Source organism: Epinephelus lanceolatus, chromosome 6 (genome assembly GCF_041903045.1).
Source record: "Epinephelus lanceolatus isolate andai-2023 chromosome 6, ASM4190304v1, whole genome shotgun sequence".
NCBI classification, from domain to species: Eukaryota; Metazoa; Chordata; class Actinopteri; order Perciformes; family Serranidae; genus Epinephelus; species Epinephelus lanceolatus.
The window spans coordinates 27,924,034-27,942,962 of NC_135739.1; the positions used below are offsets into that span (position 1 = coordinate 27,924,034).

The window sequence follows — 18,929 nt, forward strand, 5'->3', positions numbered from 1 at the left end:
TGTAACGGTGGCTCACTGATGGATTTTCAACAGTTTTTGGAGAATAATGGAGCTCTATGGCACAACAGAACAAGCTGTAGGCTTTGGCTGCACAGATAATATTTGTTAGAATCAATTTTGTGTTGTTTTGGTCTTTTCATGGGATCTGTTGACAATAAGAAAAATATAGAACACACCAATATCTGTATCTGATACTTGAAAACACCTTTCAAATCTCTGTGTAATACATGTCTATATGCTGAGTCCTGCTGCCAGTTTTGATTTATTTTTCAGTGAACATTTCTACTGGAAGTACGGTAGCTCCTCACAGACAGAATAATGTACGATAAGCTGCACTAGTCAGGAATAGTTTCTTCAAGGCTGCCATGTATGTTGTTAGAAACAGACACTGTCTTGGCTGCAGTGCCAATTACTGTGTATGTGTATATATATCATAACTATGATTTTATTATGTTTTAAACTGTGAATTTCATTTCTACCTTTAATTGTTGCCAACTGTACATAGAGAACGTGCCGGTTGATTAAAGTGAATTTATTTGTGTTTATTTATTGTATGTGGACTAAATATATATTACAGGTCTATTTAGGAACAGTCTGGTGCTACTGTGAGAGAGGATTGGTGTTTTTACTTTAGTTTGCTATAATCAATAAGCCAATGGACAGACACACACACTTACACTGTACTATGTAATAAACCAGCCCTCTCCGTGTGCTGCTGTGAACTGTGAATACACAATAAACAGTACGACTCAGACTGTAAAATACAATGTTTCCTTCCACTCTGATAACACAGATTTTTGGTGTGAAGAATAAGCCCAGTGATGCATAAGCATGAAACAGTATAATTTATTTTCAGTTCACAGTGCATACATTGTGTGCAGTTGTACCAAGTTACTCATCAATAGCACGTTACTGTTAGATTGACCTCAGCTGTTTAAGACAGTTGTTTTCTCTGCAAAGAGAACATGCAAGTGTGCACAGAGTTAGAAAATCAGTAAATGGCATACCGAAGAATTATTCATCATCACAATACCCAGAAGAGAGACTGAGAAATAAAGTTGCTTACAGTAACTCGTCCAAAGTTGTCACTACACTGAAAATCAGTTTAATGTGTGGTTAAAGGGAAGTGATGTTAATATCTTTCTCACTCCATAGTACCTCTGTCTGCTACATAACCTGTCACCTACCGCTCACTCCAAATGTGTAACTTCAGGACAATTATATGACATATTTATTGATTACTTTACACTCAAAATTTAGCAGAGTACTCCTAAGCCTGCAGACACTGAAATGCAAACCCCCTGACAATCATTTCTTTGTATTTCTTCCCACACACCCCTACGGTTAGATTTACAGTGGCCAGTAACCAAAGTAGAAATGTTTTCTTCTACATTAAATGCAAGGCAGATGACATTTAACCCTACAATACCCAATGCAAGGCAGAATGAGTGTATCGTGCGAGACCTGATGTTATTTCCATCGTTCTCGATTTGATGGAAGCGCTAAATACTGAAATAATAATTAATACCAACAGAATAGATCACAAAACTAAACATAAAATTAAAAAAATCATAGCATACAACACATACAGGTACATACATGCAAATACGACAGTAAGCATTGTACCATGTACGAGCAAGCGTCAGTCTCTGATTATTTTGATTAGAAGGTGTCAAATGCTTCTGAACATGAACGGCTACATGGGACATTTGTTAATATTCTCTCTATTTTTTTCTTCTTCCAAAAATAAAATCTAAAACATTCAAATATAAGGTATCTTTTTTTCTCTCTTTACAACATGTAACACCGATCATATATTATCCATGTAAAATAAACTCAAGCCAGCAAAAATACACGTCTATTCAGTTGAAAATAATTTTTCATCATTATGAAATCAACTAGAGAAACTCTGCTGAGTCTTCAAATGCAGTTAGCTCAGAATGAGTGTTTAAAAAGAGAGAAAAAACAAAAGGAGCACAAACTATACAAGGAATCACCTAATAGGACAACCAAAGAGAGAACTTGATTTACAAAAAAATAACTCAGAGGAGTTCAAAGATCTGCTATTAAATACAGGCAGGAAGATTCCCACCGACCACCGCAGCAACGAAAAACACTGAGTAACTCCAGCTGGACTGCAGCCGAAACTGAACAACAAAACAGCTATAAAAACAACGCTAGTACCCAAGTTCATTTCAGGTCAGTTTCTAAGGACCAAGGTCTGTTTATCATATAAATACCATAATGCTCAGTGGTCCTGGCGATGATTTAAAGTGGTCTGAAAACATTGCATACACCTCCTTTCTATAATACTGTACCTTGTTGTGAGTGTACTCTGACTGTATAAGGCACACACCGTTCTGTCGCTGACACACCTCAGCTCACACACACTTAAATAGACTTTATTTATTTATTTAGGGACACATGAGACGTACTCCCACTAGAAACTAGATTGATTGTGGTTATTTTTCAAGTTGAATTGTGCATTATAATTTCTGTTAAAGAAAACTGACCTATTTTTGATCCTTTTAAATATTTGCATAGTATGTTTTTTTAAAGTGTTTACAATGACTAAGGCCAGTGCAGAGTTTGTTCTGGAGGTTTTCTTTTCCCTCCTCCTTTTTGGAATTACTAGGACTGATTCCTGGGCTTTTAGAAGCACGCCAAAGACTTTATGAGCAAATCGTTAACGCAGAGCAGCACTCAAAAAGCGGAGAAATAGCTGCTATTAAACTGCCACACCGACTGGCGTCTGGCATAAATCATAAGAACAACGAACCATAAATGTAATAATCCCAACACAAGCACATGAAAAAGCTTTTTCTTCTTTTCCCCGGGTTTGTGGCGACGCAGAGAATGATGGGAACCCACAATCTCTGGACGCGGCATTTCTCTCCACAGGAGAGTCTGTTAAAGAAATACTTTAGACTCTGTACACATTACATCCATGCAGCTACTCTCGGAGGAGAACCGTATTGCTTCATTACAGTACAATCATCAACCACTGCTTTACGTTACAGTGTATGACTCGGACCTTAAAGGACAGAGATTGCATTTCCTCCTGTGAGCAAAGAAAAGAAGACAGACAGAAAGACAGACTGAGCTATGTGATAAGTCTGGTGATACTGTATATTTTGTCCTACAAACAGGGAAGCTGTCACCAAAAATTGCATCTTTTACTCCTGTTTGAGTAACATCTACGAATCTGAGCTGTTTTACAAACCTACTGAATCTTTTTTAAAACTGAAACCATATATTTGTGACCCATTTTTGTATCTTCAGTAGGATCAAATGGATTTAATGCACTGTTTTATAGGATTATAGGAAAACGTAGTGTATCACCAGCCTTATCCTTTAAAGTACAACTCTTCCACATCCACTCAATTCCACGTTAGCTCTCTGCAACAACTGGCCACCATTTTTAAGGTCGAGCGTGAAGGTCAGATGTGCTCAAACAACTCAAAGGCAGAAATTACAAGAGACAACATGAGGGTAAGAGTGATGATGGTGGAGAAAGGAAAAGAAAAAGGACATGGAGGATTTGACTTTTTCAGATCCTCCACTTTAACTTTTAACTGTCCTCGCTTCTCTTGGGAGTGACAGGAGCGTCCCGAAGGAGGAGCACAGGAAGAGGACAGAGACAGAGAGAGGTTTCTACATGCACATCTCGTTATCTGGAATGCTATTTAAAAACAGCAGCTTAAAGCACATCATAATATATTAATTACTCTATTAACTGTTGCATTTAAGATCGCAGACTATCAGAGATTCTGATCACAAAGTACCTGTTGTGGTATCTGTAGATTAAGACACCAGAGTATCAAAAACAAATCACATGTCCACTTAAGGCATGGTGATAATAATACAACATTTATATTACACAGTGTATGAGTAGCTTCAAAGGCCCGAGTGTCTCACTTTGCTGTTTTTGCTCGAAAGATTTTAGTACCAGGTGGTCAAGACTGAGTACATTTGTTAATCTACAAGTGCAAATTTAATTTGAAATGTTTGGAACACGTGGTTAAAAGTCATAATGACGTGTTGAAGAGGTATCATCCCTTCTTGATCCTCACAAAGTACTGAGCCTTTTCTAAGTTCCTTTAAGTGAAAATAACCTATTGGCTACCTACATTTAACCCAAAATGTAATTCTTGAGTCTTCTTTTTTTCAGATTTTACATTGTGAATATGTTAAAAGATGAAAAATACAACATGTTGTTTATAAATTTAGATGATCACAGACAGACATACTATGATGAGCAGTAAAAATACCTCCTTATCAAGTGTCTGATGCTTTCTGTAACTTTGTTATTGAGTTTATAATGTTGAATTTTCTTAAGACAAATGAATAATCCCTCTGTGCTCCAAAAACACACCACAAATATCAACACGACTTTTTTGTTTCCATTGCAAATCAGTGTATTTCAAATGCTTTTTTTAAACTATGTAGAGCTGTTATTTTCAAAATTCTTACTAATCAAGAAATAAGTTTATGTGTATTGGAAACAGGTCGAAATATTCTTACTACACAGGCAGATTTTTTCACTTGTCTTAAGAAAATTGGTTTTTTTGGGGCTCTATTTTACACAGAAATCTTTAAACGACGGAGAGCTCTGCGGTGCACCCATCCTTCTCTCCCTGTGTCTTGCTCTAAAGGCTGTAACTCTCTGTTTGTGTCTGCCGTTACGACATCAAATTTGTTTATGTTTCCTGATAACTGAGTGTTCAGATAAAAAAGATGATGTTCTCTGAGACTGTGGCTAGTTGTAATAGAAGATCTACAGTGAATAGATTTCAGTAGACACCGAGTCGCTGGCTTCCCTACGACTCCTCTGCGGCTTTGCTCTGAACCTGGTGGTGACTGTTGTTGCAGTGAACCTGTGAGAGCTGCAGGCTGGTGTGGAGGACCGAGCCGAGGCAACACATGGACTCAATCTCCTCCAGGAGGCCTTGATCCTGCACCACAGCCGCCCCCGAGCCTTTACCCTGACCCAGGCACAGGCCCAGCCCCAGGAGCCCCTCCTTGGACACCTCTTTTTCCCAAGGGACCTGCATAGCTGACTGGCTGTTCCTCGGCGGGCTCCCCTGACCCTCGTGGTGGCCCTTGCTGCCCTGCCGCTGGAGGGCCTTTTCCTGGTAGTGCCTCACTGTCTCCTTGGACAGCACCTTCCTCCGCAGGATGGTGGTAGAGGCAGTGTGGTTCTGGGGGGCCTGAGGAGGCTCTGTGTTGCCTTGGGGGTCTGAGATGGTCCGAGGCCGGCCTACTGGAGGAGAATAGTTCAGGGCAGAAGTGGGTGTTAGAGAACTGTAGGTGTGAGAGAGAGCAGGAGATGGCGGTGTAGGTGTAACTCTGTGGGACAGTAAGGGTGAGTAGGAGTAACGGTCTCCTGGTTGTCGCCCTGGAGGTAGAGGGTGAGGATCAGAGTTGAGCAGATGTGAGCTGGAGATATCAGCCTCCTTGGCCGGGGATGAAGCTGTGATGACTGGCACTGTGGGAGCTGCGGCGGGTTTCTTTGACACCTTCAGGCTGACCTTGTTGGGCTGCCTGCGTGGGGATGGGGGAAGGTGTTTTCCATGGACCGCACTGTCATCCTGGCCCAAATTCCAGCCTCCCTGATCCCCGCCTCCACCACAGCCACCCTCATCTGCAGGTTTAGATTCACTTGAAGGTGTGGGCTTGCTCTGGAACAGAGGAAACACGGGAATACCATTAAAGAAATTCCTTTATGAAGGCACCCAGGTGTCATCAAATATCTGGTATCTGAAGTCTGTCAAGGAAAACGGAATTGCCTGTGTCTCTTAATGCCATCATTCTGAACACTGTTTACAGGCGCAGTTCACCCCAAAATCAAAAATGCATATCTTACTCTTACCTGTAGTGCTGTTTATCAGTCTAGATTGTTTTGGTGTGAGTTGCTTAGTGTTGGAGATATCGGCCGTATAGATATCTGCCTTCTCTTAAATATGATAGAACTAGATGGCAATCGGATTGTGGTGCTCAAAGCGGCAAAAAAATATATTTCAAAAACTCAACAGCAATGTCTATTTCCAGAAATAATGACCTGGTTTTTAGAGATAGTCCCTACACCAGTCAACCGTATCACTGCGCAGAAGGAAGTGTGCATCTACTCATGGATGAGAGGCTTGTGTTCTTGAAAGCTAGGGATGTAAACACGTAATGGCGTAATGTCCTCCTCGGCTGAGCTGTAGTGTTAGCTAGCTCAGTGGTGCTAGGTGAGCAAGCAAAAGAGGCACGCTTCCTTCTGATTAATTGGACCACCAAGTTCTGTTTCCAGATCTAATACCTTACGAATTGTGATAAAAATGCATTTTAGTACATATTTTTTTCTGAGAAAGAATACAAGACTTTGAGAGGTAGATAAATGGGGTCCAAGGACTGAAAGGGTTAATATCTGTAGCTATGCTGTGCATAAAAATCACTGAAACAAAATTCAGTTTTTTTTCATGGACATTTCTAAATAAGACATAAAGATGCAGACTTCCCGATTGTCTGTCTGTGCACAAATCTATTCCCAACCAACCAATGTATCTTCACATATCTGGGCACAGTCCTACACCTATCAATGTATACTCTTTCTGTCACACCATCCTGCCCTCCTGAACTTCTAACCAATGACAGGCCTTCTAATAATCTAGTCTTCCTCAGTCTATCTTGCATACCGGAGCCTTGTAGTCCAAATCATCCATGGACCTGAAGAAGTCCAGGCTCTTGGCAGCACTGAGTTTGCCTTGCTCCACTGTAGTGGTGGTCAGAGAGTCTAGGATTTCCTCCAGCAGGTTCATCTGGCCTGAGTGGGCGCAGTCGATGTCGAGCTCTAGTGAGTAGGAGTCGTCGCTGTCCTCGATGTATGAAGGGACATCCCCGCTGTCCTCTGATGAGATCCTGAGACAGAGGCAAGAAGAGGTGAGAATTTCTAAACATAATTCTTAATGTATATTTTGTATTATTCCGAATATCACAGTGATCAAGTCAACAATTACACTGCTACAAGCAGTTTCCTTGAAAAGAAGTCGTTACAGTGCATGAGTGACGTTTGTGAATGTGTGCTGTTACTAGATATGTCCACTTGGGGGCAGTATAATCATGAGTAAAAAAGAAAGAATGCATCTGCTTGGAAAAGCAACTTTCAACCTGCCATCAACTTTTCCTTCATAAAACGAATCAGTCAGCCTGTAAAAAGTTCTAACATCTCGACATACATGACATACATACTTGAAACGACATGAAAACGGCTTCAGTCCCAAAATGTTGTGATCATAAAAACAGGAGTACTTACTTGCTCGCATTGTCCAGATCATCATCATCGAGCCCGTAGCCGAGATCCCGAGGGCCCATGCTCATGGGATACTTGTTGAAGTTTTGCTGTTAATGAGAACAACACAGCAAGTGGATGTTATTAGACACAAAGCATAACATGATAAAACAATAAAAGTGGACCCAGCTTAAAGATACAAAGCATGGAGTCTAGACAGAATATGGTGGTGTGCTTATGTACAGCTTTTCATAAAGCTATGAGCTGGAACATGATAGAGAAAAGATGCAGGCCTGTGTCTGGTGGGTCCTCATAAGACTGGATTACCAGCTTGTTTTTTAATGAGCCTGGACCCTTAGGGTTGAGACTAAATTTGTCAAATTTGGGTCTAGGGATAAAAATCTTTAAACCTCCCTGCAGTGTTTTATCAAACTCAGCATTATGTGTGAACTAAAAGCTACGTACGCATGGTGGGTTGAGATATGGGCGAGTGCATTAATCATTTGCATTAGGACACTGGTGCATGTGATCGTATTTGTCATTGCAGAGTGTTGAATGATCGGTGTGTACTGTAGTTGTCTGACACAGAGGGTTTAATAAGCCACCTGTGTACCATATTTAATGGGCGGGTTAAAGAAGAGACAGAAGCTTTACGGAGCAGGGCAGGACTCTCCCCATGGGAGCCCGAATCTGCCCCAGGCCACTTATTAACATGCCTTCCACTACGACGCACATGTTCCTCTCTCACTGCATGTTCACTTATGTTAACACTATCTCTCACTTTCTAATTTACACTCTTTCCATTTTGCCCATTTACCTTCTTACATATCGCTGCACACCTCCTGTGTCTGCTCTTTTGGTGATATAACTCAAATTGTCCTTTTGTATCGTGTGTTTTTGTACACACACATAAGCACTCATGGGGTACAGTTAGCATTACAGGGCACTGCAATGTTTTCCCTGTTTTATTTTAATATGGGCTAAGCTCCACCTCTCTGACTTCTCAGCTTTTCTCTCTGTAAACTCACGTTAGCCACATTATCAAAGCCCGAACACTGAGAAAAAGCCTCTTTACAACCCTAAAAGTGAGCAGAGCACAGGGGGTGTGTTTAAGGAGTGAACACTGTAGTGTTTGTGTGCGTGTGTTGTGGTTGTGTTGCGGGGAAAATCAGAAACACGAAGGTGAGTAACAGCAAGAAGCACTTAATATGAAAGGCAACAGAAAAACTGAACACAAGGGCAAAAGGAGGAGGAAGGGAGCTAATGAAAAAGGGAAGGAAGGAAATATCGAGAGGTGAGGAAAGATTCCTCAAAGCCCCAAAGAATGATGGGAATGGGGGGGCGGAGGGGGTAAGTATTGAAACCGTGAACCAAGCCGGTCTTGATTAGCCGACACAGTGCCAGCCAGACAGGCGGAATGTCACGTGTGGCTGGCCTGGCCTCATTTAGGGCCCTGTGTTCGGCCAGGGGAGACATACACACCCACGTATACACACACTCAGTCACATACGCACACTATTACAAAAAAACCCACAAAGAGTTAAAGTGCCATTTTCTCCATAAAAGTCAGCGGAGGAGATGTGTGCAGTAGCCACTTAAGCCTCTCAGCCATCGGGCTAAACACGAACACATGTGGTGGCACTGCTGATTGGCCTAGCCGCTCCCCTTCCATGGTAGCTTGGAGCTATAATGAAAGAAATTTCAGAGGGGCTCAGGCCTGGGATCCCTAAACAGCCTTTAATGGATTCCTGTGTCAGGGCAGTAAATCTGGGGCCAGGCCGACATGCCAGCCAGCCAAAGCGGGCCAGCAGAGCGGAGATGCACCTGTGAGACACTTGAGGAGGGTGGGGTTTGGACGGAAACGCATACACACAAACGCTGCAAACACGTGACACTGTGTGTTCACGACGCGTGCAGTTATTTAGACTGTGCGTTTGCGTAAGGGGGCTGTGTTTAGGGAAGCGGGGCCCCCTCTCTGTGTCTAGGTGTTTATTAAAGCAAGGTGAACCCAAACACAACCAGACACAGGTCATGAAGCCTGGCCCTCTGATCTCTGTTACAGCTTCGGTGCCGTCTACAAAAGGAAGTTCCATAGGGAGCAGTAACTGGATGGTACCTCACTTCACGGCTTTATCAATTTGTCATTCCCTCTCTTCACTGTGACCCTTTAGTGCGGCAGTTAAGATTAAACTATTTACAACAACCAAGCATTTTACGACAGAAGGATTTTTTTCTTTTAATGGCCGACATATTCCGTCCATTTTACTGGTAATGTGAGATACAAAATATGCTTTTGTCAGTCACTTACTCAACATAATATTGCAGCTCCTCAAAAGCTGTCAAAATCAGCAGCGTCAGTTAAGTCTGAGATCTAAAATTAGATGTCAATGCAGAAAAAAACAACAATAAAAAATATAGACTGTTCAAATTTAGACATTCACAATGAGATATTCTCAACCAGTGCAAACAGGTCCCGTGTTGAAGCTGCGACAGCTCTGCCACAATCCCGTACCTCCCCAGGCCTGACAGGACAGGGGGGAAGCATGAAATAGCAGAACAACAGATTATCATACTGCTCCTTCATTAGCTTCTCGCTGTCGGCTAATGGGAAGCTGAAAGGTGAAAATGAAAAAGTGATTCTCCCCTCCATGCCTCCCTGTCTCCCATTTTCTCCCTCCATCACTCTGCTGTCAGTGACAGATGTCACCGTTTCTGTCTGTCTGCCTCTCGCTTCCCCTTCCTCTCCACCACGTCGCCACGAGTGAGACTGCACAGATCGCAGGGAGAGCGAAGGAGTCAGGAGGAGACACAGCAGAGGAGGAGAAGTCATGGAAAATAATAAAAGTGGTCAGGTTGTTTCGGTAAAACTAGCTCCAGTATTTTGGAACGAGGGAGAAAATCCTCTTGTTGCTCAAATCAAGGCTAAGATTTGACATCTTTACCCTGAGGGAAACGCTTCTTAATTATTTTTATATTATTTTGTAATCTTTTTTACTTTGATCCAAGTTCCCGAGTACCTGGCGAAGGAAGTGAAAGAATCCTGATTAGCACCGGCTCAGGATTCAGACATAAAAAGCAACAAATATACATCCACTCACGAGCCTTTACAGTCATGGATTGTGAGCAAATGAGGGTGCAATCGTAAACATGACTAACTTATCCTTCACTCTAACCCTTCATGCCCTGGCCTTCACTCCTAATGCAATAAGCAAAGGTATGAAATACATCTAAGGGGCCTCGGATTTGATGTAACAAATTACATTTCATTTCTGTGGTTATGAGGGGAAAATAGTCATCACCACCCATTTTAGTAGCTGCATTTGGAGAAACAAACTTTCCCCTCCTCTTGCCTTCCTTCCCTGCATGACCAGTTATGCGGAACAACTATGCCTCTCTGTGACAGGGCCAAACGCCTAGCGGACTTTAATAGCCAGTCTTACATTATACATTTCATATGGTATTTCTGAGTGGGCACTGATCTCACAGCTTGGCAGTGTATGTAAAGAGATGCCGGTAAAATGCAAACAAACCTTGGGGAGAAGCAGAGCCTTTGCAGAAGTACGGCCAAGTCTGTTTAAGAGCTGCTCACTCAAAAAAAAAAAAAAAACATGCAAAAAAAATATAAATAAATGAAAAATAGCGTTTGAGGCAAGATCCACTGCTCGTCTGTCCAACTGGCTGTTGCTGAAAGCCCACTTCCCTTTCGCTTAAAAACGAAGCCATATAAAAGAAGGAAAATGTGCATTATGCTCATTCTGTTAGACGAAACTAAACTCATCCAGTAAAAAAAAAAAGCCAGTTGTCTTTCTGTGAATGGGCGCAGTGCAGTACTTTGAAGCTGCCAGGAGATGGCACTTTGGTTTCAGCGAGGAAGCCGGTCGGTCTCTGAAGTGGGGAGAAACTAAACGAAGTGGAGACTACAAACGCATACAAATAACCGTGTAGACACACAAACACACAGATGGACACAGCCACTGTACTTAAAGTTCACCGTAATGCATCCTAACTATTCGTCTAACAATATTTATCCACAATATTAATCTTGCAAGAATACTATGAGCGTATTTGAGCTATTTTCCATTTACAATTACATCATAAAATTCATTATTATGAGTTATAACACACACAAACTGCATGCTCTATAATCTACAGCACAAGAATAGGCTGTGAAATAGTTATTAGCTATTCTGTTTACCCAGAAAGTATTGCTTTTGCATATTGTTCAACCTATAGCATTTTCAATCATGTGAACATAACGCACACACATTGTCTATGTGATGCTTTATGAGCAATACTTCAACTTAAGTGTTACTGCACTAAAAATACATATTAGCAGAAGCATGTTTGAACTCAGAGACGAATGATCCTGAAATCATAACCACACAAGTGTACACGTTACATCACAGACACTTCACAAGTCATGTGTACAGCGCACATATGTGTCCACTGGCCATGAACACAAGAAGCTGTCTCCCTACAAACACATCCACCCATGCATACACACACTGCAGCGTGTACACACTGAAGTATCGGTGTGACTTTGGTCCTCTGCTTTACATCTCTGTCAGCTCCCTGTTTCCCCTCCACCCTGGGCTATGTGGTGGTTTTCCAGGCTGGCATCTCTCCTGCCTCGCCAGGTGAAGAGTCCAGAGCCTGGGGCTGAGCCCGGCCACAAGCCTGCTGGCTGTCATTGTCCATAACACTGTCCCAACTTCTTAACAGCTGTCATTCTGTTGTCTCCAACCTGAGACAAACTGCTAAATGCATGTGTGTTTGTGCGACATACAGTACACACAATCAAATACATGCTCGTGTACAAAAGGGCTGAGGTACAGACACACACTCTGTTTGCAGATGCTTACAGCACAACACCACATAAAACACACACACAAACCAGATATACAAAATCTAAAAAACAAACACACACACACACCAAACCATACAGGAGCCAGAACAATGGTTGCTGTTTGTTGTATCAGACAAAAAGTCAGTGGTCCAATTCAGTCTTGTTTTTGTCAAACGAAAGGATTACTCCTACATTCTTAATCAACAAGCTCACCCAACACTGCGCATCACCCACATTGCCAGATAACGGCTGAAATATGTACGCAAATGACAGCAGCACTTTTTACTTTGGTACATGTGTTGGCTGATCAAATGGAATATGAATTTCATAACTCTGATTATTTTTGCTATGATTAATTAAAGGAAGCTTCTCCAGGATCATTCATTTCATTTCAAGGACAGACATAGAGGGGTTTACAAGACGACAAAAAAAAAGATGATGATGAATGATAAAAATGTATCAGCTTTCTTCTTTCATACAGGAAGATGGAATGTCTTTAATCAGATCACATTTTTTGGAGCGCCAGATGACAGCATGTTTCTGAATTTATATTAGCAGGTGAATGAGGCTTTAGCGGTCACTCGGTCAGAGGTGTGGACACGTGGAAAGGACAAAGGCTGTTAGTTTATGTACTGTAAGGACACAATGCAAAAGTCTTCAAGGGGAGTAAATATGAATATCTTATATCAATGTAAATGAAGTTGGCTGCTTTTGATAAGGCATGAATATTGTTCAGTAAGCAGAAACATTGTCCTAGCGTTGATGTACACTCAATAGCCAGTTTATTAGGTACACCTACAGCAGATTACTATCTTTATGAGGGTTATAATGGTGAGTTTTTGTCGAACCGTTTCAGAGAAGTGCTGAATCAACTTGATGGACATTTTTGGAGCTGTTGTTATTGTGCTGTGTTGAAGTGTTACACTGAAAGGTGTTTCTAATAATTAGTCTGCCATCACTGACATAAACGGGGAACAATGTCAATTCAAGAAAGTGAGATTTTCTTATTCTATTTCAGCAAAATAACATTTTAGGATTGAAAACTAAAGCCTATCATTGCAATGTTGAGACTGTGTGGACAAAGACAGGACAGAGAGGGACATATTTCAATTAAGGAAGAGTTAGAAATACAACTAGGTACTGCTTTAGGTGTCTGTGGGCTCCAGAGGAAAGACAGTATAAGGATAAAGGCACACTTCCTTTTTTTGCTTTTTACTTAACCTTTATTTAACCAGGTTAGTCCCACTGAGAGCAATTTCTTGTGCAAGGAACACCTGGTCAAGACAGTTGCAGGCAGAGCATGGTATCAAGATTTCATAGGAAGCAATATAAAGAAAAACACAGATAGAAAGGTGAGAGACGGAGAGATAAGAGAGAGCAAGAACAATAGATGTGTATTCCTCCAACATGCTTTTGAACTGACTAAAATGTAAATCTGGTGTGCTTTAAACAGTAAATAAATGGCTACCATACAGTGTCACTACAAGAATAAGAAAAACACCTAAAAAGAGTCTGTATTTCAGTATGTACGAGCTGAATCATTTTCCAGTAGCCTTGAATAAACAAACAAGAGAAAAATATTTTTTTTTCTGAACTGGATATAAAAAACTTTTTGTCTGAGAATTAGTTATTTTTTCAATTTTCATTTTGAGTTTCCAAGTAATGCGCTTTAATATGGATACAAATATAAACCAAGCTAACAACAAAACACTGAGGGAAGCAACTATTTCCAGTAAAAATATACTGTTGTGAAGAGTTTCAATCTTTCAGGGGTTACTGCACACTGACAGGCCATAAATTATCAAGGCTTTCTTGGGCTTCTCAATTTTCAGTCTTAGTTTCAGTTGACAAGGAAAAAAATCCTGAGATGTCAGAGTGCATTCTCCTCCTGGGGTTTGTGTCTTTAATGTGTCGAGGTCCGGGTAATATACTAATATACCTGGGTTTGGAAGTAATGCTAAGATGGGCAATGTGAACAGAGAAGAAATGGAAGAGCATTTAAGAGAAGCTAATGAATTATATATAGATATATATAAACACAAACAATCACAAAAGCAGAGCTGTGGAACATGCTACCCTGTGTCCTGTGTGTCCCTCCTCCAGCGGTCTCCGGGGACCCGTTATTGTGGCAATGAACAGGCCTCAGTGGCAGGGACAGGGGTGTGAGCGTGTGTATATATCCTGAATGTGGCGTGCATGCGTGTTTGTGGGTGTGTGCGCACATCAATTGCATGTTAACTGTTAATCTGTGTGTGTGCTGGGTTGGGCCCGTCTTTGTGTGTGCGCTAGCTGGGGGGGAGGGTGTCTGAGGAGGCCTTTAGAAAAGCCCTAATTGCCGTTCCTCTCCTCTCCCCGGCCGTCACACCTTCCTCTGCGCTAAGACTTTCCAGCCTCATCACACACACAGGAAACACAACGCTAATTAGAGACAGCACAACCTCTCCTAATCACACTCTTACATGACTGTGACCAAAATGTCAGTGTGTGCATGCGGGCATGTTTTTTTGTATTTTTTTTTTAAGACAGAACTGGGAGTCCACTTGGTGTTTTTTTTAATTTAGCAATAAGAAGTGGAAAAGCTGCAGCTGAGAACAGAGGTATAGATATAAGATAGGAAATATAACTCATAACCCGAGGCTGTATGCATGTGTTTAATACTGTACAATTTAAATTACAATAAACTTATATTCCTACACCAAAAACTATATGTGCACGTTTCCATTTACACTACAGTGTCTTATCATTTTCTAACATTTTTTTTCCCTCTCTTGATACATTTATTGATGAATGTGTATTTTGTGAGTGTGCATGTGCTTGCACATTGTATGCCAGCTCTGCACACAACAAAGAAAAAAAACATGTGCAATCCACTTATGGTGCACAAGCAAATTCTTCAGAGGAAATGCTGACCAGCAGATGAGTTGCTTCTACTGTCCGCGCTGTTCAGAGAAAAATACTGAACGTACAACATGATACGTTGTGAGAAAAAAAAATGCTTATCATTACATTTGGCACCCTGACAAACTACTGTACTTCCAAGAGCTGTTGCAAGACAGAGAAAGTGGGGAGAGAAAGAGACAGAGATAGAGAGGGAGAGAAACAGAGGAGGCGGGATGGAGATACAAAAAAAAAACAAAAACGGAGTGTGGGGATGGAGAGAGGAAGAAATAAAGAAATGAGAGCGAGAAGTGGACGGAAAGAGCACAGAAGTGGAAGACTGCATCCATGTCGGTCAAGTGAAAGCTGAGCTCTGGTGTGATCAGTCAGTGAACATGTAGTTAACTCATTTACTGATGTGCATCTGTGTGTGTGTGTGTGTGTGTGTGTGTGTGTGTGTGTGTGTGTGTGTGTGTGTGTGTGTGTCATACCCGTCTCATCTTCTGCAGTCTCCTTGGAGACAGGCTCTTGGTGCTGGTGGGAGACCCCGCGCAGACCATCATCCCCTCTTCTTCTTCTTCCTGAGAGAGAAATGATGAATGTAAATCTCAAATGATTTGTGTTGTAAAATGAGTAAATCACAACACATTCAATGTGTTACTCCCTCGTTTAAGGTAATGCATTTCAAGTGAAAGACTGAAAGAGATTACTTGACTAAAGCAGTGATGCTCTTTGTCCAGTTTGTTGCTATTTCTCAGTGACATTTGTAAAAGTTAAGGATCAGTCTGTATTTTTTTACTGCCAACAAACACCATGAGATGTTTAATTGATCCTACTAACAAATATTGTGTATTTATAGTCTGGTATCACTTATTCATCTGTGCCATAGATCTAAAGGTATTGTTCAAAAACTAATAAACACATCAGTGACATATCGTGTTCCTTCGTTACGATGAACACGGGCACTGTTTACCTCTTTACTGTAAATACTCATGGCTGAAAATAGTCCCTTACAAATGCAGTATTTTAGAGTGTGTACTCATGACCTGCCTTTACAGATTGAACTCTTCAACAGGAACAAGTTAGTTTGGATCTAAGAGCCACTGATGTGATATTGAAGTCGGGAGAAGTAGTAACGTATTGTTGGTTTTGGTCTTTTCATGGGACTTTTAAGTAACAGTAGATATGTTAAATATCACCAGCTGTACCCTTTAAAACATCCTTTACAAGGTTATAACAATTAAATTCAAGGTAACCACCAGTGATGAGCTTAATTTCAATATGTTTGTGCACTGAGGTCTCTGTGTAGACATCTGTGGCTGGCAGCAACATAAATGCACTGCAGATTAAGTGTGATCGTGAGAACTTTAATTAATTCATTTGTGTATTTGTGAATTCATTCATGAACGTGCAGGAAAATCTGTTTAACTTCAAATCAAATAGATTTCAACACCTCTGTTTGCCTGTACTGTGTGTTTGTGCACACACACACACACGCACGCTGCAGAACACTGCGTACTCCTCATGTTCATCATCAGTGCCCTCTCTGCTCAGTTTCCCACTGACAGATCAAACTGCTATTGCCTTATCAAATCCATCAGGCTTATGGAAACATACACCTCGTTACATTAGCTTTGAGGAAATCACAGGCTCACTGATGAAATATGCAGACAATAAAAGAGAAAGAGGGGCCTGGGCTCGGATGACATGACAGGCCATAGCCAGAGGGGCGTTGGTTAAAAATGTACAGCCCTGAACAAAGCGCTAAGCAGGCTTCAACAGTCATTAAAGGGCCCGGCGTCAGAATCACACACTCCATGTAAAGCAGCCTTCCTGTCTGTTTCTATGAGGGGGGTATGTGTCTACTGTATCTGTGTGCCTCAGAACGGAATGTGTGTGTGTGTGTGTTTCTACAAGCGTGTGCGCGTGTGTCTGAGAGGTGTGAAGGTCCGTGCTGCTCACCCTCGCTTTGAGTCTGCCCTTAAAATCCCGGATGCCCCTCTTGGCATGACTCTTGGCCTAGGAGGAAAAACAACACCCACACACACACACACACACACACACACACACACACACACACACACACACACACACACACGGATTACTAATGAAAACATGTTGCATTAACATTCTGTTCTGGTTTCATGTAACATCAAGAAATGCTTTGATCCCTGTGGCAAAAACACGGAGACAAAAGGCTGGATAAGAGAGCCTCGCACACTAACAGGAGGCGATAACATGAAAGGGCACCCTGACCACCTATTGTACAGCACATAACGACATGGTACTGCTCATCAAACATCATGAACAGTGTTTCCAGTCCTTCCACTGACAATTCCAAAACAGACAAGTTTTTAAATGATTATATATTCACAGATTAATTACCGCAAAACAACCTGCGAAATGTCATCTGAGGTGTGTTTCAGTGCGATTTTTCAGGACTTTATGTTTCAAGTTATGTACATATAAAACAGTGCATTAATTAATTTGACCGTTTTTTTGCAAGAGAACTTACTTTTGTCACAGCTGTGTTGATGAGTGCTCCTCCTCTCTGTAATAACAGACACAGAAAATTATTAGTAAGTCACTCAGAGGCATTATAGGCGAGTTTCTTCTGACATAATAAAAATCAAAATTTCACCATGAATGACTCAGAGCATACTTGAACAATAAGTTTGATTTTGTATGTGATATCTGACACACTGTGATGCATTATATCCTTACCAATATCATGATAATTATTTCTACCACATCACTGGACTCCCACAGTACTCACAAAGGAGTAATTTTCAATATCAAACACGACCCAAACTCCCTGTGCAGCTGTAAATAGTATTGTAATGCAACTTCAGAGTACAAATGGTGACACCAGGCAAAGTATCGTATCGCTGAGCCATGATAGACTGCATGATTCAAAGTGTTCAGGAGGTTTTTATTTAGAAGCAGCCTAAAACAGCGATGGAAGGGACTGTGCGTGATTGATTTCTACTTTGAGTTCTGCAGACTGACATTATGGCACCCAATATCTCTCTGTGCCTGTCTTCTTTTCTCGCTCTCAGAGTTGCTGCATCTCTCCTTCGGCGTCTCACTCTTTTTCTCTGTTTGGTCTTTAGTGTAAGCACAAAGCGTCGGCTAAACGGCTAAACAGAGTAAATGGCAGACAGCGTTTCAGAAGTCGGCAGAGGGAGAGGAGGAGAGAGGCCGAGGTGAAGGCCCCTCTTATAGATCCCTGTCAGTCAGGAAATGTGAACTTTAACAAACCTTTGAAGAGCACTCTAGAGAACTAATTCAGCCTTAGCTGACGGCATGGGGAGAGAGGGAGGGTGAGGGAGAGATACTCAGTAAGAGACAGAGAAAGAGGGAGGGAGACAGAGGGGGGGCTGTGACAGAGATGAAACGAGGGAGGGAGGGAGATAAAGAGACGGAGAGATACGGGAAGAAAAGGAGAGGAGGAAAGAGACAGGAAGATGAAGAAGGAGGGAGAGATCTATGTTCTTGGGTCGGTTCAGCGGAGTAACGCCTGTGTTTGCTACCAGATCAACATGTCATGTCGGAGGACGTCTTGTCACGTCAAATCACTTCTGTCTCCCTCCCTGTCTGTCTCCACTGTCCTGCTGCACGCGCCGCTTCACACACACCAAACTGCACTCGAGCCGGGTCTGTACATTCAGGCAGATCCCCCCCACCACCACCTTCATTCCAAAGGCAACACCAGGACTTCAAACACTGAGTCGTGTCAATCACACCTTCAATTAAATATAACTCGCGAATGAAATGAGTGAAACATTAAAAAAGCCACAGATAAAAGCATTTAGGTATGATATGCAGGACATTCTGTGAATACCTTCACAGTGTGCATCCATTGCTGGTAAGACCTTGAATTACCTGGAGGGATGTATAAAACACAGAGAATATGAATTAATCATTTTGCAC

The 18,929-nt window shown here is 41.7% G+C and overlaps 1 protein-coding gene across 2 annotated transcripts in view; it reads right to left on the reverse strand.

Moving 5' to 3' along the window:
• Positions 1 to 822: 822 nt before the first annotated feature.
• dennd1b (DENN/MADD domain containing 1B) overlaps positions 823 to 18,929 on the reverse strand; it is a 115,820-nt gene continuing 97,713 nt past the window's right edge. For both annotated transcript variants that reach the window (XM_033621659.2, XM_033621657.2), the window contains 7 exons: positions 18,841 to 18,881; positions 17,512 to 17,547; positions 16,959 to 17,015; positions 15,488 to 15,577; positions 7,298 to 7,383; positions 6,681 to 6,903; positions 823 to 5,681 (listed from right to left, as the gene is read on the reverse strand). In XM_033621659.2, the coding sequence (XP_033477550.2) occupies positions 4,821 to 5,681; positions 6,681 to 6,903; positions 7,298 to 7,383; positions 15,488 to 15,577; positions 16,959 to 17,015; positions 17,512 to 17,547; positions 18,841 to 18,881 (1,394 nt within the window). In that variant the 3' untranslated portion in view covers positions 823 to 4,820. The remainder of the gene's footprint in view (positions 5,682 to 6,680; positions 6,904 to 7,297; positions 7,384 to 15,487; positions 15,578 to 16,958; positions 17,016 to 17,511; positions 17,548 to 18,840; positions 18,882 to 18,929) is intronic.